This window comes from Salmo trutta, chromosome 32 (genome assembly GCF_901001165.1).
Source record: "Salmo trutta chromosome 32, fSalTru1.1, whole genome shotgun sequence".
Lineage (NCBI taxonomy): Eukaryota > Metazoa > Chordata > Actinopteri > Salmoniformes > Salmonidae > Salmo > Salmo trutta.
The window spans coordinates 44115917-44142336 of record NC_042988.1 but is presented as its reverse complement, the minus strand read 5'-3'; the positions used below and the strand labels follow the sequence as shown (position 1 = coordinate 44142336).

The 26420-nt window shown below is 42.9% G+C and overlaps 1 protein-coding gene across 1 annotated transcript in view; it reads left to right on the top strand.

Moving 5' to 3' along the window:
* LOC115170527 (RNA binding protein fox-1 homolog 1-like) overlaps window positions 1-25298 on the top strand; it is a 33965-nt gene extending 8667 nt beyond the window's left edge. The window contains exons 3-5 of the mRNA XM_029726742.1: window positions 5534-5598; window positions 21448-21523; window positions 25008-25298. Coding sequence (XP_029582602.1) covers window positions 5534-5598; window positions 21448-21523; window positions 25008-25130 — 264 coding nt within the window. The 3' untranslated portion in view covers window positions 25131-25298. The remainder of the gene's footprint in view (window positions 1-5533; window positions 5599-21447; window positions 21524-25007) is intronic.
* Window positions 25299-26420: the final 1122 nt, after the last annotated feature.

The window sequence follows — 26420 nt, the reverse complement described above, 5'->3', positions numbered from 1 at the left end:
GAGCATGGTTCGTGGTAATGACTGGAGAGGAATCAGTGGAATGGTATCAAATACATCAAACACGTGGTTTCCAGGTGTTAGATGCCGTTCCATTCGCTCCGTTCCAGACATTACTATGAGCCGTCCAGCCCTCAGCAGCCTCCACTGCAACCAACCTATACAAATCCAGAAATGTTTAAATAGCTTATTTCTTAAGAGGCTAGTTGAAGAGAGGCTAACTCTGTTAGACGTTGCATGTGTGGTGTTTATGGTTGTTGTCATGGGGATCTGGTGAAAGGTCAGGCACTACATAGGGGGCCATTTGGGAGGCAACACATTGTGCAACAAGCTCTCACAGTCTCACCTCAGAATTAGATGTTCATCCATGTTCCTCAATTTTTGAAGTCGTTCAAAGTGTTTAGGGTTAAGTTTAGGCATTAACTCTGAATGGTTAAGGTTTGGGATAGGCTTAAAACAAAAATCTCAAAAACAACTTTCTATCTCTGGATTCAAGCATGCAACCTTCAGAGGCAGATGCTTACAAACATGCAACCTTCAGCACCCGAGGCAGATGCTAACAAACATGCAACCTTCAGCACCAGAGGCAGATGCTAACAAACATGCAACCTTCAGCACCAGAGGCAGATGCTAACAAACATGCAACCTTCAGCACCAGAGGCAGATGCTAACAAACATGCAACCTTCAGCACCCGAGGCAGATGCTAACAAACATGCAATCTTCAGCACCTGAGGCAGATGCTAACAAACATGCAACCTTCAGCACCAGAGGCAGATGCTAACAAACATGCAACCTTCAGCACCAGAGGCAGATGCTAACAAACATGCATCCTTCAGCACCCGAGGCAGATGCTAACAAACATACAATCTTTAGCACCCGAGGCAGATGCTAACAAACATACAATCTTCAGCACCCAAGGCAGATGCTAACAAACATGCAACCTTCAGAGGCAGATGCTAACAAACATGCAACCTTCAGAGGCAGATGCTTACAAACATGCAACCTTCAGCACCCGAGGCAGATGCTAACAAACATGCAACCTTCAGCACCAGAGGCAGATGCTAACAAACATGCAACCTTCAGCACCAGAGGCAGATGCTAACAAACATGCAACCTTCAGCACCAGAGGCAGATGCTAACAAACATGCAACCTTCAGCACCCGAGGCAGATGCTAACAAACATGCAACCTTCAGCACCAGAGGCAGATGCTAACAAACATGCAACCTTCAGCACCAGAGGCAGATGCTAACAAACATGCATCCTTCAGCACCCGAGGCAGATGCTAACAAACATACAATCTTTAGCACCCGAGGCAGATGCTAACAAACATACAATCTTCAGCACCCAAGGCAGATGCTAACAAACATGCAACCTTCAGCACCAGAGGCAGATGCTAACAAACATGCAACCTTCAGCACCAGAGGCAGATGCTAACAAACATGCAATCTTCAGCACCAGAGGCAGATGCTAACAAACATGCAACCTTCAGCACCAGAGGTAGATGCTAACAAACATGCAAACTTCAGCACCAGAGGCAGATGCTAACAAACATGCAAACTTCAGCACCAGAGGCAGATGCTAACAAACATGCAATCTTCAGCACCAGAGGCAGATGCTAACAAACATGCAACCTTCAGCACCAGAGGCAGATGCTAACAAACATGCAACCTTCAGCACCAGAGGCAGATGCTAACAAACATGCAACCTTCAGCACCAGAGGCAGATGCTAACAAACATGCAATCTTCAGCACCCGAGGCAGATGCTAACAAACATGCAACCTTCAGCACCAGAGGCAGATGCTAACAAACATGCAACCTTCAGCACCAGAGGCAGATGCTAACAAACATGCAACTTTCAGCACCAGAGGCAGATGCTAACAAACATGCAACCTTCAGAGGCAGATGCTAACAAACATGCAACCTTCAGCACCAGAGGCAGATGCTAACAAACATGCAATCTTCAGCACCAGAGGCAGATGCTAACAAACATGCAACCTTCAGCACCAGAGGCAGATGCTAACAAACATGCAACCTTCAGCACCCGAGGCAGATGCTAACAAACATGCAACCTTCAGCACCAGAGGCAGATGCTAACAAACATGCAACCTTCAGCACCAGAGGCAGATGCTAACAAACATGCAACCTTCAGCACCAGAGGTAGATACTAACAAACATGCCATCTTCAGCACCAGAGGCAGATGCTAACAAACATGCAACCTTCAGCACCAGAGGCAGATGCTAACAAACATGCAACCTTCAGCACCAGAGGCAGATGCTAACAAATATGCAACCTTCAGCACCAGAGGCAGATGCTAACAAACATGCAACCTTCAGCACCAGAGGCAGATGCTAACAAACATGCAACCTTCAGCACCCGAGGCAGATGCTAACAAACATGCAACCTTCAGCACCCGAGGCAGATGCTAACAAACATGCAATCTTCAGCACCCGAGGCAGATGCTAACAAACATGCAACCTTCAGCACCCGAGGCAGATGCTAACAAACATGCAATCTTCAGCACCCGAGGCAGATGCTAACAAACATGCAATCTTCAGCACCCGAGGCAGATGCTAACGCCCATCCCTGTCCACAAGACCCTAGCAAAGCCAAAATCTACTTGAAGGTAACATCGCTCACTGTTGCCTCAAGTGACCGGTTTCCACGTCATCTCTCGACGTCCTCAGACATGGATGAACGTCGAATAATGACTTGTATCACGGGTGACCAGTCTGCATGGTGAGCCTGATCAGAGAGAGGAAGTGCGGACGGTTTTCTAAAGACCAAGTCAGGGATTCAGTGAGAATAATCCAAGATGTTCATATTCCAGGAGTATTACAGTATGTGTGTGTTCATACTGAGGAGTATTACAGTATGTGTGTGTTCATACTGAGGAGTATTACAGTACGTGTGTGTTCATACTGAGGAGTATTACAGTATGTGTGTGTTCATACTGAGGACATTTTGCTCAATCTCCCATCTACCTGTATCCTTCCTCTTCCTACCCCCTCTAGACACACACACACACACACACACACACACGTGTGCTCGCAACAGCAAGAAAATACCTCTGGAGAGAAACACCCGTTATAAAACAGATTGCACTAATTTATGAGCATGGAAAGATAGAACTGAACAGTGAGTCAGGATCTCCCCCTCTCTCTCTCTTCCCCCCCCCCCTCTCTCTCTTTCTCTTTCTCTCGCCCCCTCTCTCTCTCTCGCCCCCTTCTCTCTCTCTCTCTCTCTCTCTCTCTCTGCTGTGCCTGCCACACACACATACACACACACACATACACACACGGTTGACGGACGGTGTACCACAGAAGAGTGAACGGTGACCAACTCAGGAGATAGCTGTCTCCATCTTCCTGTCATCTCTGTCCATCCCTCTCTAAGGCTCTGTTCCCAATGGCATCCTATTCCCTTTATAGTTCATTACTTTAGACCAGGGGCCCATAGGGAATAGGATGCCATTTGGTACACAGACACAGTACCTCCCTAGACCATGCCAGTGTGAGTTATTTTGGAGAACCGCTGTAGAGTAGAATGGTGATAAAATAATACAGTATTACATCTGTCAGTAGAATGGCAAAAATATAGTACACTATTACATCAGTAGAATGGTAATAATATAGTACAGTATTACATCAGTATAATTGTAATAATATAGTACAGTATTACATCAGTAGAATGGTAATAATATTGTACAGTATTACATCAGTCAGTAAAATGGTAATAATATAGTACAATATTACGTCAGTCAGAAGAATTGTAATAATATAGTATAACTTCAGTTGAAGGGTAATAATATAGTACAATATTACATCAGTCAGTAGAATGTTAATAATGTAGTACAGTATTATATCAGTATAATGGTAATAATATAGTACAGTATTATATCAGTATAATGGTAATAATGTAGTACACTATTACATCAGTATAATGGTAAGAATATATTATAGTATTACATCAGTATAATGGTAATAATATAGTACAATATTACATCAGTATAATGGTAATAATATAGTACAGTATTACATAAGTATAACGGTAATAATATAGTACAGTATTATATCAGTTGAATGGTAACAATGTAGTACAGTATTACATCAATATAATGGTAATAATATAGTACATTATTACATCAGTCAGCAGAATGGCATTGTGGGTAGATGAGCAGAGAACAGTAGGGACACTATATTTTACAGGAACCAGAAACAGGGGACACTATATTTTACAGGAACCAGAAACAGGGGACACTATATTTTACAGGAACCAGAAACAGGGGACACTATATTTTACAGGAACCAGAAACAGGGGACACTATATTTTACAGGAACCAGAAACAGGGGACACTATATTTAACAGGAACCAGAAACAGGGGACACTATATTTAACAGGAACCAGAAACAGGGGACACTATATTTTACAGGAACCAGAAACAGGGGACACTATATTTAACAGGAACCAGAAACAGGGGACACTATATTTTACAGGAACCAGAAACAGGGGACACTATATTTTACAGGAACCAGAAACAGGGGACACTCTATTTAACAGGAACCAGAAACAGGGGACACTATATTTAACAGGAACCAGAAACAGGGGACACTATATTTTACAGGAACCAGAAACAGGGGACACTATATTTAACAGGAACCAGAAACAGGGGACACTATATTTAACAGGAACCAGAAACAGGGGACACTCTATTTAACAGGAACCAGAAACAGGGGACACTATGTTTTTTACAGGGAAGAGAATCACACCATCTCCTGGGGGCTTGCTGCTCTGCTCTGTGTGGTGAAATGCATGCTGGTCGTGTTTCTGGCCATGGCGTGGTTGGCGTGACTTTGTGGTTGGTTGAACATGGAGTCTTGCTGTGCTCACAGACTGATCATCACTGCATCACCGCACACCCGCCTGTCGCATGGATGTGTGTGTGTGTGTGTGTGTGTGTGTGTGTGTGTGTGTGTGTGTGTGTGTGTGTGTGTGTGTGTGTGTGTGTGTGTGTGTGTGTGTGTGTGTGTGTGTGTCTCGTGTGTGTGTGTGTCTCGTGTGTGTGTGTGTGTGTGTGTCGTGTGTGTGTGTGTGTGTCGTGTTTGCCTAATTGAACAGCTGATGGCAGCATTACATAAATTAAAATCTGTGTTCTTTATAGAACATATGGGAATCTGTTGCAAGGCAGTTATGTCAAATTAGTCTTTGAAAACAAATATTACATTTTAATGAAAAATGTATCTACTTCCATTTATTATGAAATCAATACATTATTGATCGTGTGGCATAATTCATTCAGCACACAGAAATATTTAACATCCAAAGCATTACATATGTATTGAGTCCTACGTCAGCCTTGCTATTGATCAGACTGTGTGATGGTGTATTCTGTCAATATATGTGTAGATCCATGAACCAGCAGAACATCAATGGTACTGACAGGAATCACTCACATTTATTAACCATCTCTCTGTATCTGTGTGTGTGTGTGTGCGTACGTGTGTGCTTGTGTGTGTATGTCCGTGTGTGTTTCCAGGGGGGCTATGCTGCCTACAGGTATGCACAGCCTGCTGCCGCCACAGCTGCTGCATACGGTGACAGGTAAGATGGACCTCTTTTTTTTTATCTCTTGCTCTCTGTCCCTCTCTCTCTCTCTCTCTCTCTACTTCTCTCTCTCTCTGTCCCTCTTTCTCTCTCTCTCTCGCTCTACCTCTCTCTCTCTGTCCCTCTTTCAATTCAATTCAATTCGCTTTATTGGCATGACGTAACAATGTACATATTGCCAAACGCTTATTTTGGATATTTACAATATAAAAATAAATAAAAATGAGAATCAAAATTGTCAACGGGACAACAGTAACAACAATAACCAAGGGTCAATATAACCATATATTCAACAATAACAATAAGCATACAGTAGAGGACATGTGCAGTTTGATTGGTCTGTCAGACACTGTCCCTCAACTTATGGCAGGCAGCGATGTAGTGCGCTGCCAACCCACAGCTCTCTGCGTCCTCCCCCAACAGGACGGGTAGCCTACTCTCATCAGAGAGGTCTTTGAAACCTTTAATAAGGGTTTCACATTTGGGGAGATGACACTCTCTAATTGTTTTATATTTTTGACATTTTGTCAGGAAATGCAGCTCCGTCTCAGGTTCTGCTGTTGTGCAGTGGTTGCACAGCCTTTCCTCTACAGGGAGCCAGGTTTTCCTGTGTCTACCCTTCTCAATGGCAAGGCTGTGCTCACTGAGCCTGTACTTTGTCAAGGTTTTTCTAAGGTTTTGATCAGTAACCATGGTCAAATATTTAGCCATAGTGTACTGTCGATTTAGGGCCAGATAGCACTGCATTTTGCTTTGTGTTTGTGCTTGTGTTTCCCAATAAGCAATGTAGTTTTGTTTTGACTGTGTTGTAATTAGTTTTATTCTGATTGATTGGATGTTCTGGTCCTGAGGCTTCAGTGTGTTAGCAGAACAGGTTTGTGAACTCAGCCCCAGGACCAGCTGGATGAGGGGACTCTTTTCTTTGCTCAGCTCTTGGCATTGCAGGGCTTGGTAATGATATGAGAGGGGGTCACTGTATTTTAGATGTTTCCAAAACTTAATTGTTCTTTTTTGAGTTTTTATTATTAGTGGATATTGGCCTAATTCTGCCCTGCATGCATTGTTTGTAGTTTTCCTCTGGACATGTAGGAGAATCTTACAGAACTCTGCATGTAGGGTTTCAATGGGGTGTTTGTCCCATTTGATGAAATCTTGTTTTGCAAGTGGACCCCACACCTCGCTGCCATAAAGTGCAATTGGTTCAATGACATATTCAATTCGTTTTATTAGGTATTTCAATTTGAATTTGCTTTTTTAATGGCGTAGAATGCCCTGCGTGCTTTCTCTCTCAGTTCATTCACTCTCTCTCTCTCTCTCTCTCTCAGTTCATTCACTCTCTCTCTCTCTCTCTCTCTCTCAGTTCATTCACTCTCTCTCTCTCTCTCTGTAAATACTACAGTCCGCACTTTTTTTTTTACATTTCAATTTTAGTCATTTAGCAGACGCTCTTATCCAGAGCGACTTACAGTAGTGAATGCATACATTTCATACAATTTCATACATTTTTTTTTTTTTTTTCCTGTGCTGGCCCCCCGTGGGAATCGAACCCACAACCCTGGTGTTGCAAACACCATGCTCTACCAACTGAGCTACTTTAATAGGTACTACAGTATTTCATTTGTGTATACCCTGCCCATTTCTCACCCCCCATATAGCAATTAGTGCCACCCATAAGTGAGAAACCTGCGTGCCAAGTATAGACCATATATTGTGTTCTCTACAGGTTATAGAAAAGCGCAAAAGCGCTCGACTATCCATTCAGACCCCAGTGCTACCTACCTACCTACCTACCTACCTACCTACCTACCTACCTACCTACATACTGTACCTACCTACCTACCTACCTACCTACCTACATACTGTACCTACCTACCTACCTACCTACCTACCTACCTACCTACCTACCTACCTACATACTGTACCTACCTACCTACCTACCTACCTACCTACCTACCTACCTACCTACCTACATACTGTACCTACCTACCTACCTACCTACCTACCTACCTACCTACCTACCTACAGGTTATGGAAAATGAGCTCTTTTAGTATTTCTCTTCTCTTCGATGTCAAAGATAATAAAACAAACACACTTTAGTAAACACTACAGTTATACTGCAAATACACTACAGTAAACACTACAGTTATACTGCAAATACACTACAGTAAACACTACAGTTATACTGCAATCCGCAAAACACTACATTCATTAATATAGTATATACTACTGTTTAATATAGTACTTTAATATAGTATTTATATGATAGTTAACTGTAAATACTACAGTGAATACTACAGTATACTACAGTAAATACTACAGTGAATAATACAGTATTCTACAGTAAATACTACATTTTCACTGTTGTGTTCTTGCTGACTATAGTCTGCAAAAAACACTACAGTGTATTTATACCATAGTATACTATAGTATTTTTTCATGTGGGTTTCTCTCTCGCTCTCTGCCTCTCTCTGTTGCTCTCTACCTCTCTCCCTCTCTGTCTCTCTGTCTTTCTCTCCCTCTCTCACTCTCTCGCTCTCTCCCTTGCGCTCTACCTCTCTCTCACCCTCTCTCATTCTCAGTCGCTCTCTCCCTTGCGCTCTACCTCTCTCTCTCCCTCTCTCTCGTAGTTTATTAGTATAATTCCTTGGTCCAATCAGGACGGTTGGGACCACAGGTACCCCAGAATCCTCTACAATAATTGTCTGATTAAATCAAATGAGCTGGAAGACAGAGTTTAGCAGTCGAATCAAAGTGAGGGAGTGGGCAGGAGGGGTGAAATTAGGGGGACGGACCAGACAGGGCTGAAGGATGACATGCAGGGTTTGCAGTTGGAAAGTTAGCCCCAAAGTGTTGCTCTACGGTAGACTCAGCCTGTTAACTTCACAGCCTGTAAGGGATGGTTCATTTAACATGGAACAGAAGACAGTACTGTGGTGTTAACATGGAACAGTAGACAGTACTGTGGTGTTAGATAGAGATATTTAACATGGAACAGTAGACAGTACTGTGGTGTTAGATAGAGATATTTAACATAGAACAGTAGACAGTACTGTGGTGTTAGATAGAGATATTTAACATGGAACAGTAGACAGTACTGTGGTGTTAGATGTAGATATTTAACATGGAACAGTAGACAGTACTGTGGTGTTAGATGTAGATATTTAACATGGAACAGTAGACAGTACTGTGGTGTTAGATGTAGATATTTAACATGGAACAGTAGACAGTACTGTGGTGTTAGATATATAGTAGATATTTAACATGGAACAGTAGACAGTACTGTGGTGTTAGATATATAGTAGATATTTAACATGGAACAGTAGACAGTACTGTGGTGTTAGATAGATAGTAGATATTTAACATGGAACAGTAGACAGTACTGTGGTGTTAGATAGATAGTAGATATTTAACATGGAACAGTAGATAGTACTGTGGTGTTAACATGGAACAGTAGATAGTACTGTGGTGTTAGATAGATAGTAGATATTTAACATGGAACAGTAGATAGTACTGTGGTGTTAGATATATAGTGATATTTAACATGGAACAGTAGACAGTACTGTGGTGTTAGATAGATAGTAGATATTTAACATGGAACAGTAGACAGTACTGTGGTGTTAGATATATAGTGATATTTAACATGGAACAGTAGACAGTACTGTGGTGTTAGATAGATAGTAGATATTTAAATTGATTTAGAATAACCTTTGGTTTGAAATGGCAGTGTACTGCCATGAAAAACAACAGTGAGATATAACAAATACATATAAATACATAGTGTTGTTTTATACCAGGTGTGTTGAGGTTGTGTTGCAATACATAGTGTTGTTTTATACCAGGTGTGTTGAGGTTGTGTTGCAACACATAGTGTTGTTTTATACCAGGTGTGTTGAGGTTGTGTTGCAATACATAGTGTTGTTTTATACCAGGCGTGTTGAGGTTGTGTTGCAATACATAGTGTTGTTTTATACCAGGTGTGTTGAGGTTGTGTTGCAACACATAGTGTTGTTTTATACCAGGTGTGTTGAGGTTGTGTTGCAATACATAGTGTTGTTTTATACCAGGTGTGTTGAGGTTGTGTTGCAACACATAGTGTTGTTTTATACCAGGTGTGTTGAGGTTGTGTTGCATGGTGGTATTGGTCATGCGCTCGTCGTGTATATCAGTCATTGTGGCAATTCTGTCATATTGTATTGGAGAGTGTGTTCTAAATTCTAAGTGAGTTCTAAGTGTGTTCTGTAGAGGGTGTTCTAAGTTCTAAGAGGGGTCTAAGTGTGTTCTCTAGAGGGTGTTCTAAGTTCTAAGTGGGTTCTCTAGAGGGCATTCTAAGTGGGTCCTATGTGTGTTCTCTAGAGGTTTTTCTAATTGGGTTCTAAGTGTGTTTTTTAGAGTTTGCTCTAACCAGCTACCTGCCGTGATAGAGATGGGCTGAGTAAATCTGCATGCTATTAGTCTCTGCTGCATTATTAAAGGTGCACCGTGCACAAATCGCTGCGTCATTTCCTGGTTGCTAAAATTCTAATAGTTCTGTCACATTGGTATAAGGATCGGGAGACAGGCGCAGGAATGCGTAATAAGGTTTTATATTATACCCATATTACAGCGTGCCATGTAAAGGCACGGGGACGAAGACCAAACACACACATACACAAAACACAGGGTTGAACCCCAAACAAAAGAGAGAGGAGTACCTCTAATAAATACACAGGATGAGACCCGTAACATACACACACAATGATACAACACGGGACGAGACTGTAACATACACACACACAATGATACAACACGGGACGAGACTGTAACATACACACACACAATGATACAACACGGGACGAGACCCGTAACATACACACACACAATGATACAACACGGGACGAGACCCGTAACATACACACACACAATGATACAACACGGGACGAGACCCGTAACATACACACACACAATGATACAACACGGGACGAGACCCGTAACATACACACACACAATGATACAACACGGGACGAGACCCGTAACATACACACACACAATGATACAACACGGGACGAGACCCGTAACATACACACACACAATGATACAACACGGGGCGAGACCCGTAACATACACACACACAATGATACAACACGGGGCGAGACCCGTAACATACACACACACAATGATACAACACGGGACGAGACCCGTAACATACACACACACAATGATACAACACGGGACGAGACCCGTAACATACACACACACAATGATACAACACGGGGCGAGACCAGTAATCATCTGTGCGCAATACAAGCGGCACGAAAGCCAAAACAACACAGCACAGGTGCTCACACGACCAACGGACATTGTAACAATAATGGACTAGACCGTTGTGAACAAAGGACCCACTATACAATTATTAATCAATGGGAATAGGGACCAGCTGTGCGTAATGACAGTGTCCCGGAGGGATCCGTTCACCTAATTTCAGTTTATGTGACAAAACAAGCAAATATAGTGTAGAGAATCTTTGTACAATCAAAATATATTTTCCATAATCAAAAATATTGTTTTTTTCAGCTGTTTGAAGCTGGTGTACAAACCGGGAAAGAAAAAGCAAAAAATATAAAAACTTAAGGGAAATAGCTCACATAGAACAGATCTACCAATGAGAATGACAGAGCAATTACTCACATATCTATGTGAATTTTGTTGGGTTGCCCAAAAAGTAACATATTGCCACTTTAAGTTATTAAAACCTGTTCAATTCTGAGCGGTTGTTTTGAGCCCTTTACAGGGCCCAGGGAGTTTGGGGGGGGTTCATTTGAAAAGCTACAGGTCTTGTCTTTTTGGAAATTGAACACAAATCTTACAGCTGCCAATGTCATTAGAGAGCTAGAATAATAGTCCTCTCTCTCTGCTTCATATTGACATGTTTCTGGGGAGGACTGTTAGAGAGCTAGAGTAACGCTCCTCTCTGCTTCATATTGACATGTTTCTGGGGAGGACTGTTAGAGAGCTAGAGTAACAGTCCTCTCTGCTTCATATTGACATGTTTCTGGGGAGGACTGTTAGAGAGCTAGACTAACGCTCCTCTCTGCTTCATATTGACATGTTTCTGGGGAGGACTGTTAGAGAGCTAGAGTAACAGTCCTCTCTGCTTCATATTGACATGTTTCTGGGGAGGACTGTTAGAGAGCTAGAATAACAGTCCTCTCTGCTTCATATTGACATGTTTCTGGGGAGGACTGTTAGAGAGCTAGAGTAACGCTCCTCTCTGCTTCATATTGACATGTTTCTGGGGAGGACTGTTAGAGAGCTAGAGTAACGCTCCTCTCTGCTTCATATTGACATGTTTCTGGGGAGGACTGTTAGAGAGCTAGAGTAACGCTCCTCTCTGCTTCATATTGACATGTTTCTGGGGAGGACTGTTAGAGAGCTAGAATAATAGTCCTCTCTGCTTCATATTGACATGTTTCTGGGGAGGACTGTTAGAGAGCTAGACTAACGCTCCTCTCTGCTTCATATTGACATGTTTCTGGGGAGGACTGTTAGAGAGCTAGAGTAACGCTCCTCTCTGCTTCATATTGACATGTTTCTGGGGAGGACTGTTAGAGAGCTAGAGTAACGCTCCTCTCTGCTTCATATTGACATGTTTCTGGGGAGGACTGTTAGAGAGCTAGACTAACGCTCCTCTCTGCTTCATATTGACATGTTTCTGGGGAGGACTGTTAGAGAGCTAGAATAATAGTCCTCTCTGCTTCATATTGACATGTTTCTGGGGAGGACTGTTAGAGAGCTAGAGTAATAGTCCTCTCTGCTTCATATTGACATGTTTCTGGGGAGGACTGTTAGAGAGCTAGACTAACGCTCCTCTCTGCTTCATATTGACATGTTTCTGGGGAGGACTGTTAGAGAGCTAGAGTAACAGTCCTCTCTGCTTCATATTGACATATTTCTGGGGAGGACTGTTAGAGAGCTAGACTAACGCTCCTCTCTGCTTCATATTGACATGTTTCTGGGGAGGACTGTTAGAGAGCTAGAGTAATAGTCCTCTCTGCTTCATATTGACATGTTTCTGGGGAGGACTGTTAGAGAGCTAGAATAACAGTCCTCTCTGCTTCATATTGACATGTTTCTGGGGAGGACTGTTAGAGAGCTAGAGTAACGCTCCTCTCTGCTTCATATTGACATGTTTCTGGGGAGGACTGTTAGAGAGCTAGAGTAACGCTCCTCTCTGCTTCATATTGACATGTTTCTGGGGAGGACTGTTAGAGAGCTAGAGTAACGCTCCTCTCTGCTTCATATTGACATGTTTCTGGGGAGGACTGTTAGAGAGCTAGAGTAACGCTCCTCTCTGCTTCATATTGACATGTTTCTGGGGAGGACTGTTAGAGAGCTAGAATAATAGTCCTCTCTGCTTCATATTGACATGTTTCTGGGGAGGACTGTTAGAGAGCTAGACTAACGCTCCTCTCTGCTTCATATTGACATGTTTCTGGGGAGGACTGTTAGAGAGCTAGAGTAACGCTCCTCTCTGCTTCATATTGACATGTTTCTGGGGAGGACTGTTAGAGAGCTAGACTAACGCTCCTCTCTGCTTCATATTGACATGTTTCTGGGGAGGACTGTTAGAGAGCTAGAATAATAGTCCTCTCTGCTTCATATTGACATGTTTCTGGGGAGGACTGTTAGAGAGCTAGAGTAATAGTCCTCTCTGCTTCATATTGACATGTTTCTGGGGAGGACTGTTAGAGAGCTAGACTAACGCTCCTCTCTGCTTCATATTGACATGTTTCTGGGGAGGACTGTTAGAGAGCTAGAATAATAGTCCTCTCTGCTTCATATTGACATGTTTCTGGGGAGGACTGTTAGAGAGCTAGAGTAATAGTCCTCTCTGCTTCATATTGACATGTTTCTGGGGAGGACTGTTAGAGAGCTAGACTAACGCTCCTCTCTGCTTCATATTGACATGTTTCTGGGGAGGACTGTTAGAGAGCTAGAGTAACGCTCCTCTCTGCTTCATATTGACATGTTTCTGGGGAGGACTGTTAGAGAGCTAGAGTAACGCTCCTCTCTGCTTCATATTGACATGTTTCTGGGGAGGACTGTTAGAGAGCTAGAGTAACGCTCCTCTCTGCTTCATATTGACATGTTTCTGGGGAGGACTGTTAGAGAGCTAGAGTAACGCTCCTCTCTGCTTCATATTGACATGTTTCTGGGGAGGACTGTTAGAGAGCTAGAGTAACAGTCCTCTCTGCTTCATATTGACATGTTTCTGGGGAGGACTGTTAGAGAGCTAGAGTAACGCTCCTCTCTGCTTCATATTGACATGTTTCTGGGGAGGACTGTTAGAGAGCTAGACTAACGCTCCTCTCTGCTTCATATTGACATAGTTTTCATATTTATAATGCTTCAGATTCTCTACTTTTCAAATGAAATCCTTTGTCCCATCCTCTCCTCTATATCATCCCTCTTTCTCCCTATACCTCTTCTTCACTTCATCCTCTACCCCTCCATCTCTGAATCATCCCTCCCACACTCTCCCAACGCCCTTCCCCACGTCTCCCTCCCCGCTTCCCTCCCTCCCCCATCCCATCTTCTCTTTCCTCCTGTCTTACCCTCCCCTCACCCTCTCCAGATTTTACCCCTCAGACAGCACAGGGGTATTGTGAATCTTCCCCCACCTCCTTACCCTCCATGCCCCCCTCTCCCCATCCCGTCTTCCCCTCTCCTCCCTCCCCAGATCTCCCCTCAGAAAGCACAGTGCTATTGTGAATCTTATCTTCTCTTGCAGAAATAATTTGGTCCTCCTTGCAGCAGATGAAATGTCTTGTAACACCTCTACAGGTAATCATAAATACAGATAGGATATAGAATACAACTCAGTATCAAATCACATCACCCCCTCTCTCTCTCTCTCTCCTCTCTCTCTCTCTCTCTCTCTCTCTCTCTCTCTCTCTCTCTCTCTCTCTCTCTCTCTGTCCCTTTCTCCCTCTCTCCCTCTCTCCCTCTCTCCCTTTCCCTCTCTCCCTCTGTCCCTCTGTCCCTCTGTCCCTCTGTCCCTCTGTCCCTCTGTCCCTCTGTCCCTCTGTCCCTCTGTCCCTCTCTCGCTCTCTCGCTCTCTCTCTCGCTTTCTCTCTCTCGCTCTCTCTCTTCTCACTCTCTCTCTCTCTCTCTTCTCTCTCCCTCTCTCTCTCCTCTCTCCTCTCTCTCTCTCTCTCTCTCTCTCTTTCTCGCTCTCTCACTTTCTCTCTCTGTCTCTCCCTCTCTCTCTCGTCTCTCGCTCCGTCGCTCTCTCTCTCTGTCTCTCATCCTCACCCTAGCAGTTATTACAACTGGTGTCATGATGCGTCATAGAATGCCCTTCGTAGAGCTTCGTAGCGTTGTCATGAACAGGATTTACTATTTCATTAGCAGTTATAACAACTGGTATCATGATTTACTATGTCATTAGCAGTTATAACAGCTGGTTTCAAGGTTTACTATGTCATTAGCAGTTATAACAACTGGTGTCATCTATGACTGATGCTCTATTAGGAACCAGTATTAGTGATAAACTACCATTGGCTTTTAGTGGAGACTGTAGCACAGTATAGTAGAGACTGTACTGCAGGTCAGTGTAGTAGAGACTGCAGGTCAGTGTAGTAGAGACTGCAGGTCAGTGTAGTAGAGACTGTAGGTCAGTATAGTAGAGACTGTAGGTCAGTATAGTAGAGACTGTAGGTCAGTATAGTAGAGACTGTAGGTCAGTACAGTAGAGACTGTAGGGCAGTATAGTAGAGACTGTACTGTAGGTCAGTATAGTAGAGACTGTAGGTCATTAAGGTAGAGACTGTAGGTCAGTATAGTAGAGACTATAGGTCAGTATAGTAGAGACTGTAGGTAAGTATAGTAGAGTATGTAGGTCAGTACAGTAGAGACTGTAGGGCAGTATAGTAGAGACTGTAGGTCAGTATAGTAGAAACTGTAGGTCAGTATAGTAGAAACTGTAGGTCAGTATAGTAGAAACTGTAGGTCAGTATAGTAGAGACTGTAGGTCAGTATAGTAGAGACTGTAGGTCAGTATAGTAGAGACTGTAGGTAAGTATAGTAGAGACTGTAGGTCAGTGTCGTAGAGACTGTAGGTCAGTGTCGTAGAGACTGTACTGCAGGTCAGTATAGTAGAGACTGTACTGCAGGTCAGTATAGTAGAGACTGTACTGCAGGTCAGTATAGTAGAGACTGTAGGGCAGTAAAGTAGAAACTGTAGGTCAGTGTAGTAGAGACTGTAGGTCAGTACAGTAGAAACTGTAGGTCAGTATTGTAGAGCAGGTTGGTCAGTATAGTAGAGCAGGTTGGTCAGTGTAGTAGAGACTGTAGGTTAGTATAGTAGAGCAGGTTGGTCAGTATAGTAGAAACTGTAGGTCAGTATAGTAGAAACTGAAGGTCAGTATAGTAGAGACTGTAGGTCAGTATAGTAGAGACTGTAGGTCAGTATAGTAGAGACTGTAGGTCAGTATAGTAGAGACTGTAGGTCAGTATAGTAGAGACAACTGGTATCATGATGTCTAATGGCAGGCCCTTTGTAGAGCTTCATAGAGTTGTCATGAACAGGATTTACTATTTCATTTGCAGGCATAACAACTGGTGTCATGATTTACTATGTTATTAGCAGTTATAACTGGTGTCATCATTTACTATGTTATTAGCTGTTAGAACAACTGGTGTCATGATTTACCATGTCATAAGCAGTTATAACAACATGTGTCATGATTTACTATGTAATTAGCAGTTATAGCAACTGGTGTCATGATGTACTATGTAATTAGCCGTTATAATAACTGGTGTCATGATTTACTATGTCATTAGCAGCTATAACAGCTGGTGTCATGATTTACTATGTCATTAGCAGCTATAACAGCTGGTGTCATGATTTACCATGTCATAAGCAGTTATAACAACGTGTGTCATGATTTACTATGTCATTAGCAGTTATAACAACTGGTGTCATCTATGACTGATGCTCTATTAGGAACCAGTATTAGTGATAAACTACCATTGGCTGTTAGTGGAGACTGTAGCACAGTATAGTAGAGACTGTACTGCAGGTCAGTATAGTAGAGACTGTACTGTAGGTCAGTACAGTAGAAACTGTAGGTCAGTATAGTAGAGCAGGTTGGTCAGTATAGTAGAGCAGGTTGGTCAGTGTAGTAGAGACTGTAGGTTAGTATAGTAGAGCAGGTTGGTCAGTATAGTAGAGACTGTAGGTCAGTGTAGTAGAGACTGTAGGTCAGTATAGTAGAGACTGTAGGTCAGTATAGTAGAGACTGTAGGTCAGTATAGTAGAGCAGGTTGGTCAGTATAGTAGAGACTGTAGGTCAGTATAGTAGAGACTGTAGGTCAGTGTAGTAGAGACTGTAGGTTAGTGTAGTAGAGACTGTAGGTCAGTATAGTAGAGACTGTAGGTCAGTATAGTAGAGACTGTAGGTCCGTATAGTAGAGACTGTACTGTAGGTCAGTATAGTAGAGACTGTAGGTCAGTATAGTAGAGACTGTAGGGCAGTATAGTAGAGACTGTAGGGCAGTATAGTAGAGACTGTAGGTCAGTATAATAGAGACTGTAGGTCAGTATAGTAGAGACTGTAGGTCAGTATAGTAGAGACTAGCCTGTAGGTCAGTATAGTAGAGACTAGCCTGTAGGTCAGTATAGTAGAGACTAGACTGTAGGTCAGTATAGTAGAGACTAGACTGTAGGTCAGTATAATAGAGACTAGCCTGTAGGTCAGTATAATAGAGACTGTAGGTCAGTATAGTAGAGACTAGCCTGTAGGTCAGTATAGTCTAGCCTGTAGGTCAGTATAGTAGAGACTAGCCTGTAGGTCAGTATAGTAGAGACTGTAGGTCAGTATAGTAGAGACTGTAGGTCAGTATAGTAGAGACTGTAGGACAGTATAGTAGAGACTGTAGGTTAGTATAGTAGAGACTGTAGGTCCGTATAGTAGAGACTGAGGGTCCGTATAGTAGAGACTGTAGGTCAGTATAGTAGAGACTGTAGGTCAGTATAGTAGAGACTGTACTGTAGGTCAGTATAGTAGAGACTGTACTGTAGGTCAGTATAGTAGAGACTGTAGGTCGGTATAGTAGAGACTGTAGGTTGGTCTAGTAGAGACTGTAGGTCAGTGTAGTAGTGACTGTAGGTCAGTGTAGTAGTGACTGTAGGTCAGTATAGTAGAGACTGTAGGTCCGTATAGTAGAGACTGTAGGTCCGTATAGTAGAGACTGTAGGTCCGTATAGTAGAGACTGTAGGTCAGTATAGTAGAGACTGTAGGTCAGTATAGTAGAGACTGTACTGTAGGTCAGTATAGTAGAGACTGTAGGTCAGTATAGTAGAGACTGTAGGTCAGTATAGTAGAGACTGTAGGTCAGTATAGTAGAGACTGTAGGGCAGTATAGTAGAGACTGTACTGTAGGTCAGTATAGTAGAGACTGTAGGTCAGTATAGTAGAGACTGTAGGTCAGTATAGTAGAGACTGTAGGTCAGTATAGTAGAGACTGTAGGTCAGTATAGTAGAGACTAGCCTTTAGGTCAGTATAGTAGAGACTAGCCTGTAGGTCAGTATAGTAGAGACTAGACTGTAGGTCAGTATAATAGAGACTAGCCTGTAGGTCAGTATAATAGAGACTGTAGGTCAGTATAGTAGAGACTAGCCTGTAGGTCAGCATAGTCTAGCCTGTAGGTCAGTATAGTAGAGACTGTAGGTCAGTATAGTAGAGACTGTAGGTCAGTATAGTAGAGACTGTAGGACAGTATAGTAGAGACTGTAGGTCCGTATAGTAGAGACTGTAGGTCCGTATAGTAGAGACTGTAGGTCCGTATAGTAGAGCAGGTTGGTCAGTATAGTAGAGACTGTAGGTCAGTATAGTAGAGACTGTAGGTCAGTATAGTAGAGACAGTAGGTCAGTGTAGTAGAGACTGTACTGCAGGTCAGTATAGTAGAGACTAGGTCAGTGTAGTAGAGACTGTAGGTCCGTATAGTAGAGACTGTAGGTCCGTATAGTAGAGACTGTAGGTCCGTATAGTAGAGACTGTAGGTCCGTATAGTAGAGACTGTAGGTCAGTATAGTAGAGACTGTAGGTCCGTATAGTAGAGCAGGTTGGTCAGTATAGTAGAGACTGTAGGTCCGTATAGTAGAGACTGTAGGTCAGTATAGTAGAGCAGGTTGGTCAGTATAGTAGAGACTGTAGGTCAGTATAGTAGAGACAGTAGGTCAGTATAGTAGAGACTGTACAGTAGAGACTAGGTCAGTATAGTATAGACTAGGTCAGTATAGTATAGACTGTAGGTCAGTATAGTAGAGCAGGTTGGTCAGTATAGTAGAGACTGTAGGTCCGTATAGTAGAGACTGTAGGTCAGTATTATAGAGCAGGTTGGTCAGTATAGTAGAGACTGTAGGTCAGTATAGTAGAGACAGTAGGTCAGTGTAGTAGAGACTGTACTGCAGGTCAGTATAGTAGAGACTGTAGGTCAGTATAGTAGAGCAGGTTGGTCAGTATAGTAGAGACTAGGTCAGTGTAGTAGAGACTGTAGGTCCGTATAGTATAGACTGTAGGTCAGTATAGTAAAGCAGGTTGGTGAGACTGAATAACAACGTCCAAATGTAATGGGGATTAACACACGTGCACACGCACACACAAACACACATACACAATGTCCAACACTAATGGGAATTAACTGAGCCTAATCGCACAGCGCTGGGCCCGTATGCAAATCAGCTTATTTATATTTGCAAGCCAGGCTGCTGATTGGCTGTTATCAGTATGCGCGGGCAGTCAGGCTCAGAGGGGGAGATTAGAACTCTGCTATCGCCAACGCTTCTGCTCACTGCCCCTCAGAACTCTGGGATATGGAACCGCTCTCTGGGGGTTTTAGTTTTAAGATGTCTGTCCGTCTGTATCTCTGTCTGTCTCTCTGTCGAGAGAGAGAGAGAGAGAGACAGACAGAGAGACAATCTCTCTTTCTCTCTGTCCGTCTGTCTGTCTCTCTGTCTTTCTGTCTGTCTCTCTCTCTGTCTCTCTGTCTGTCTCTCTGTCTGTCTCTCTGTCTGTCTCTCTGTCTGTCTCTCTGTCTCTCTTTCTCTCTGTCCGTCTGTCCGTCTGTCTGTCTCTGTGTCTGTCTGTCTCTGTGTCTGTCTTTCTGTCTTTCTGTCTGTCTCTCTGTCTGTTTCTCTGTCTGTTTCTCTGTCTGTTTCTCTGTCTGTCTGTCTGTCTGTCTGTCTGTCTGTCTGTCTGTCTGTCTGTCTCTGTCTCTGTCTCTGTCTGTCTGTCTGTCTCTGTCTGTCTGTGTCTGTCTGTGTCTGTCTCTGTCTGTCTGTCTGTGTCTGTCTCTGTCTGTCTGTGTCCCTGTATCTCTGTCTCTCTATCTCTGTCCCTCTATCTCTGTCCCTCTATCTCTGTCCCTCTATCTCTGTCCCTCTATCTCTGTCTCTCTATCTCTGTAATTTCTTTCTATCTCTGTCCCTCTATCTCTGTCCCTCTCTCTGTCCCTCTATCTCTGTCCCTCTATCTCTGTCCCTCTATCTCTGTCTCTCTATCTCTGTAATTTCTTTCTATCTCTGTCCCTCTATCTCTGTATCTCTATCTCTGTCCCTCTATCTCTGTCCCTCTATCTCTGTCCCTCTATCTCTGTCCCTCTATCTCTGTCTCTCTATCTCTGTAATTTCTTTCTATCTCTGTCCCTCTATCTCTGTCCCTCTCTCTGTCCCTCTATCTCTGTCTCTCTATCTCTGTCCCTCTATCTCTGTCCCTCTATCTCTGTATTTTCTTTCTATCTCTGTCCCTCTATCTCTGTCCCTCTCTCTGTCCCTCTCTCTGTCCCTCTATCTCTGTCCCTCTATCTCTGTCCCTCTATCTCTGTCCCTCTATCTCTGTCCCTCTATCTCTGTATTTTCTTTCTATCTCTGTCCCTCTATCTCTGTCCCTCTATCTCTGTCCCTCTATCTCTGTATCTCTATCTCTGTCCCTCTATCTCTGTCCCTCTATCTCTGTCCCTCTATCTCTGTCCCTCTATCTCTGTCCCTCTATCTCTGTCTCTCTATCTCTGTAATTTCTTTCTATCTCTGTCCCTCTATCTCTGTCCCTCTATCTCTGTCTCTCTATCTCTGTAATTTCTTTCTATCTCTGTCCCTCTATCTCTGTCCCTCTATCTCTGTCCCTCTATCTCTGTCCCTCTATCTCTGTCCCTCTATCTCTGTCCCTCTATCTCTGTCTCTCTATCTCTGTCCCTCTATCTCTGTATCTCTGTAATTTCTTTCTATCTTTGTCCCTCTAACTGCTCTTTCTTTTGAAATCTCTCACAAATTCTTGTTCTTTTTGTCGGTCTGCGCTTTCTCTTTCTTTGTCTCTGTCTCTGTGTCTGTCTCTCTATCTGTTTTACTGTCTGTCTCTGTGTCTCTCTGTCTGTTTTTGCTGTCTGTCTCTCTGTCTGTCTGTCTCTGTCACTCTCTCAATATGAAAAAGTGACCAATCATTTTCTTGTTAGGGTAAAACCTGCTGTATTCACTATGACATATAAAGCCAATGTTCTTCTGTTTTTTCATTTCTTATTTAACGTATTGAGATGTAGTAGGAAAGAAGGTTATGACCTTTTTTATGTACTGGAGGATATTTGTTTCATACATTCACAGATGCTGAGTCTTCTGTTTCTGCACTGAGATGGTTCAAAGTTGTTTCATACATTTACAGATGCTGAGTCTTCTGTTTCTGCACTGAGATGGCTGTTACATGTGACTGAAGACGTTGATGTACTGTGTGTGTGTTTATGTGTGTGTGTGTGTGTCTGGTTTTTATGATGGGTACTGATGGTGTTTGTTGTTGTCTCATGTGTTTCCATAGTTACGGACCAGTATATGCTGCGGACCCCTACAACCACCCACTTGCTCCAGCAGCCACATACAGCATTGGTGCCATGGTAAAACACACACTCACACACCTCTGTCTCTCTCTCTCTCTGTCCTTCTCTCACTCCCTCTCTCCATCTCTCTCTCCTCTGCCTCTCTTTATCTCTGTCACACTATTCCCCTCTATCTACCTCTCTCTGTCTCCCCTTCTTTCCTTCTCTTTCTGTCTCCCCTTCCTTCCTCCTCTCTCTGTCTCCTCTTCCTTCCTTCTCTCTGTCTCCTTCCTCCTCTCTCTCTGTCTCACCTTCCTTCCTCCTCTCTCTCTGTCTCACCTTCCTTCCTCCTCTCTCTCTGTCTCCCCTTCCTTCCTCCTCTTTCTGTCTCCCCTTCCTTCCTCCTCTCTCTATCTGTCTCCTCTTCCTTCCTCCTCTCTCTCTGTCTCCTCTTCATTCCTTCTCTCTCTCTGTCTCCTTCCTCCTCTCTCTCTGTCTCCTCTTCCTTCCTCCTCTCTCTCTGTCTCCTTCCTCCTCTCTCTCTGTCTCCTTCCTCCTCTCTCTCTGTCTCCTCTTCCTTCCTCCGTTCTCTCTGTCTCCCCTTCCTTCCTCCTCTCTCTCTGTCTCCTCTTCCTTCCTCCTCTCTCTCTGTCTCCTTCCTCCTCTCTCTCTGTCTCCTCTTCCTTCCTCCGTTCTCTCTGTCTCCCCTTCCTTCCTCCTCTCTCTCTGTCTCCTTCCTCCTCTCTCTCTGTCTCCCCTTCCTTCCTTCCTCCTCTCTCTCTGTCTCCTCTTCCTTCCTCCTCTCTCTCTGTCTCCTTCCTCCTCTCTCTCTGTCTCACCTTCCTTCCTCCTCTCTCTCTGTCTCTCCTTCCTCTTCTCTCTCTCGCCTTCCTCCTCTCCTCTCTTGCCATCAGGTGTTTTTTCATTCTCTCTTGCTTTTCTGTGTTTCCTTGTCTTCCTCCGTTCATCCACCTCTCCCTCAATCTGTCCCTCTTCATCTCTCCCTCCCTCTCCTTGAGGGACAGACAGACGGGTGGGCGGGCGGGCGGGCATGCGGGCGGACGGACAGACAGACAAATACATCTACTCCGCTAACACAAGCATGATGCATTGTGATGTGATTCCGTCAAACACAACAAAAAGAGAACGGTGTAGATGTTGTTATTACTGATGTTATTATATGATCTCTCCATGTATTAACCCATTGTTTCTCACCCCTCTGAGTAGCCCCTGGCATGATGGCCTGGCATGTCTGCTGGCATGAGGTGTCTTGGTGCACGCTGCATGTGGGGGGGGCCATGTCATCCCACTGGGTTTGTAACGGTAACCTAACAAACGGTAAATGGCAGTTAGCTGGTCAGGAAGTAGTGTTTGGAGGGTATTCTACACAGCAGTCAGCCAATGAGTTTCACAAGTAGACTTAGAAAAGTGCTTTACATATACAGTACATATCTTTACATATACAGTACATATCTTTACATATACAGTACATATCTTTACATATACAGTACATATCTTTACATATACAGTACATATCTTTATGGCTGTTGTTTGCATAGAATTAGAAAAAAATATATGAAAAGAATATCTCTATGGTTACGCGTGTGTTTCAGAATGCTTTACATATATCTCTATAGTTACGCGTGTGTTTCAGATGCTTTACATATATCTCTATAGTTACGCATGTGTTTCAGATGCTTTACATACAGTATATCTCTATGGTTACGCGTGTGTTTCAGATACTTTACATACAGTTTATCTCTATGGTTACGCGTGTGTTTCAGATGCTTTACATTTATCTCTATGGTTACCTGTGTGTTTCAGATGCTTTACATAGAGTATATCTCTATGGTTACGCGTGTGTTTCAGATGCTTAACATACAGTTTATCTCTATGGTTACGCGTGTGTTTCAGATGCTTTACATATATCTCTATGGTTACGCGTGTGTTTCAGATACTTTACATACAGTATATCTCTATGGTTACGCGTGTGTTTCAGATGCTTTACATATATCTCTATAGTTACGCATGTGTTTCAGAATGCTTTACATATATCTCTATGGTTACACGTGTGGTTCAGAATGCTTTACATATATCTCTATGGTTACGCCTGTGTTTCAGATGGTTTACATACAGTATATCTCTATGGTTACGCGTGTGTTTCAGATACTTTACATACAGTATATCTCTATGGTTACGCGTGTGTGTCAGATGCTTTACATATATCTCTATGGTTACGCCTGTGTTTCAGATGCTTTACATACAGTTTATCTCTATGGTTACGTGTGTGTTTCAGATACTTTACATATATCTCTATGGTTACCTGTGTGTTTCAGATGCTTTACATACAGTATATCTCTATGGTTACGTGTGTGTTTCAGATGCTTTACATACAGTTTATCTCTATGGTTACCTGTGTGTTTCAGATGCTTTACATACAGTTTATCTCTATGGTTACGCGTGTGTTTCAGATGCTTTACATTTATCTCTATGGTTACCTGTGTGTTTCAGATGCTTTACATAGAGTATATCTCTATGGTTACGCGTGTGTTTCAGATGCTTAACATACAGTTTATCTCTATGGTTACGAGTGTGTTTCAGATGCTTTACATACAGTATATCTCTATGGTTACGCGTGTGTTTCAGATGCTTAACATACAGTTTATCTCTATGGTTACGAGTGTGTTTCAGATGCTTTACATACAGTATATCTCTATGGTTACGCGTGTGTTTCAGATGCTTTACATACAGTTTCTCTATGGTTACGCGTTTCAGAATGATTTACATATGTCTCTATGGTTCTGCATATGTTTCAGAATGCTATAGAAGTACATTACTATATATCAGTCCCTCCACGATTGTGTTTGGATTTTCTGTGATATTTGCAGGTAAAAATGCTTGATTCTGCTTCAGCAATTCTGACATTTTGCATGGCAACATGCAATGATTTTGTCCAATTTGTCGTGAAATTACGCTGATGAGGGAAAAGGTTTTTGACGCGAGGCTTGATTTAACCATATTATGCTGTGAAAGTGTGGTGATTGGTTGAAATTGCAAATACTCATTTTGTACTGCGGCGATGGGTCAGTTTAATGCGATAACATTGCGATGATTTGACTGTTTTATGCGGAAATAGTGCAGCGATCCATCAAATGTTCAAGCCCTCACATAACATCTGGGAAATTGTTGACTTTGATAACTTTGCGATTGTAAAATTGCTGATATATACTTTATGTCTATGTTGTGTTTCAGAATTCTTACATTTTCTCTATGGTTACGTGTGTGTTTCAGAATGCTTACATTATCTCTATGGTTATGTGTGTGTTTCAGAATGCTTACATTATCTCTATGGTTATGTGTGCGTTTCAGAATGCTTGTATCCTCTCTATGGTTACGTGTGTTTCAGAATGCTTGCATCATCTCTATGGTTACGTGTGCGTTTCAGAATGCTTACATTATCTCTATGGAGGTGTGTGTTTTAGACTTTACATGGTTATGGTGGTGTGTGTTTCACAATGTTATAGAAGAACAGTACTATATACAGGATACCTTTGTGTTTCAGAATGCGTTTGCCCCGTTGGCTGATGCCAAGACGAGGAGTCATGCTGACGACGTGGGTCTGGTGTTGTCCTCCCTGCAGGCTAGTATATACAGGGGAGGTTACAGCCGCTTCGCCCCATACTAACCCACCAACCAACCTCCCTAAAACCATACAACAACCAATTACTACCCTACCAACCAACCAAACAACAACCAATCCTTTCTGACAGGGACACAACCGACCAACCAACCAACCGACCAACCAACCAACAAACAAACCACACAACCAACAAACCAGTATGTGAGTGAGAGAGAGAGAGAGAGAGAGAGAGAGAGAGAGGAGAGAGAGAGAGAGAGAGAGACGAGAGAGGAGAGAGAGAGAGAGAGAGAGTGAGAGAGAGAGAGAGAGATGAGAGAGAGGAGAGAGAGGAGAGGAGAGAGAGGAGAGAGAGAGAGGAGAGAGAGAGAGAGAGAGAGAGAGAGAGAGAGAGAGAGAGAGAGAGAGAGAGAGAGAGAGAGAGAGAGAACTTTGAGGCCTGGGTATTGCAATATATGCAGTTGATCATGATTTTAGCAGCTCCTAAGAGAGAGGGAAATCAGTCAACTAAAAAGAAGGGATATTTATACCTCAGATATTGTGTGCTGTTCATTTTGATACAGTGGGTTTTTAATTTGTAAAGGTTAGTAGATTGTCCGTGTTGGTAGAGCTATAGAAGAGCTACTAGATTTAAAACCTTAACATTATTAAACGACACATTTCAACTGTTAGGGCTCCGTGAAAAGACAAACCAATCCTGTAAAATACATCATAGAATGTGATCCCGTTTTGTAAGAGTGTTTACTTGATTGTAGGGTTCGGATTCCTTTGACATTCCCTCTGTTAGCGTCTACATTGTTTCCTAGCTACTGGGGTTAGGATTAGGAATGGGGTTAAAGTTAAGGACTGGGCAAGTGTTAGGGTTAGGATTAGGATTAAGGTTGGGGTTATGTTAGGTTAGGATTGGGGTTAAAGTTAAGGACTGGGCAAGTGTTAGGATTAGGATTAAGGTTGGGGTTATGTTAGGTTAGGATTGGGGTTAAAGTTAAGGACTGGGCAAGTGTTAGGATTAGGATTAAGGTTGGGGTTATGTTAGGTTAGGATTGGGGTTAAAGTTAAGGACTGGGCAAGTGTTATAGTTAGGATTAGGGTTAAGGTTGAGGTTAGGTTAGGGCTGAAGCTCAGGGTTAGGATTAAGGTTAGTGTTGGGGAGGTGGGGGTTAAATGGGGTACTAGAAAGGCACCGAAAGGTTGCAAGATCGAGTCCCCGAGCTGACAAGGTACAAATCTGTCATTCTGCCCCTGAACAAGGCAGTTAACCCACTGTTCCTAGGCCGTCATTGTAAATAAGAATTTGTTCGCAACTGACTTGCCTAGTTAAATGAAGTTAAAATAGAA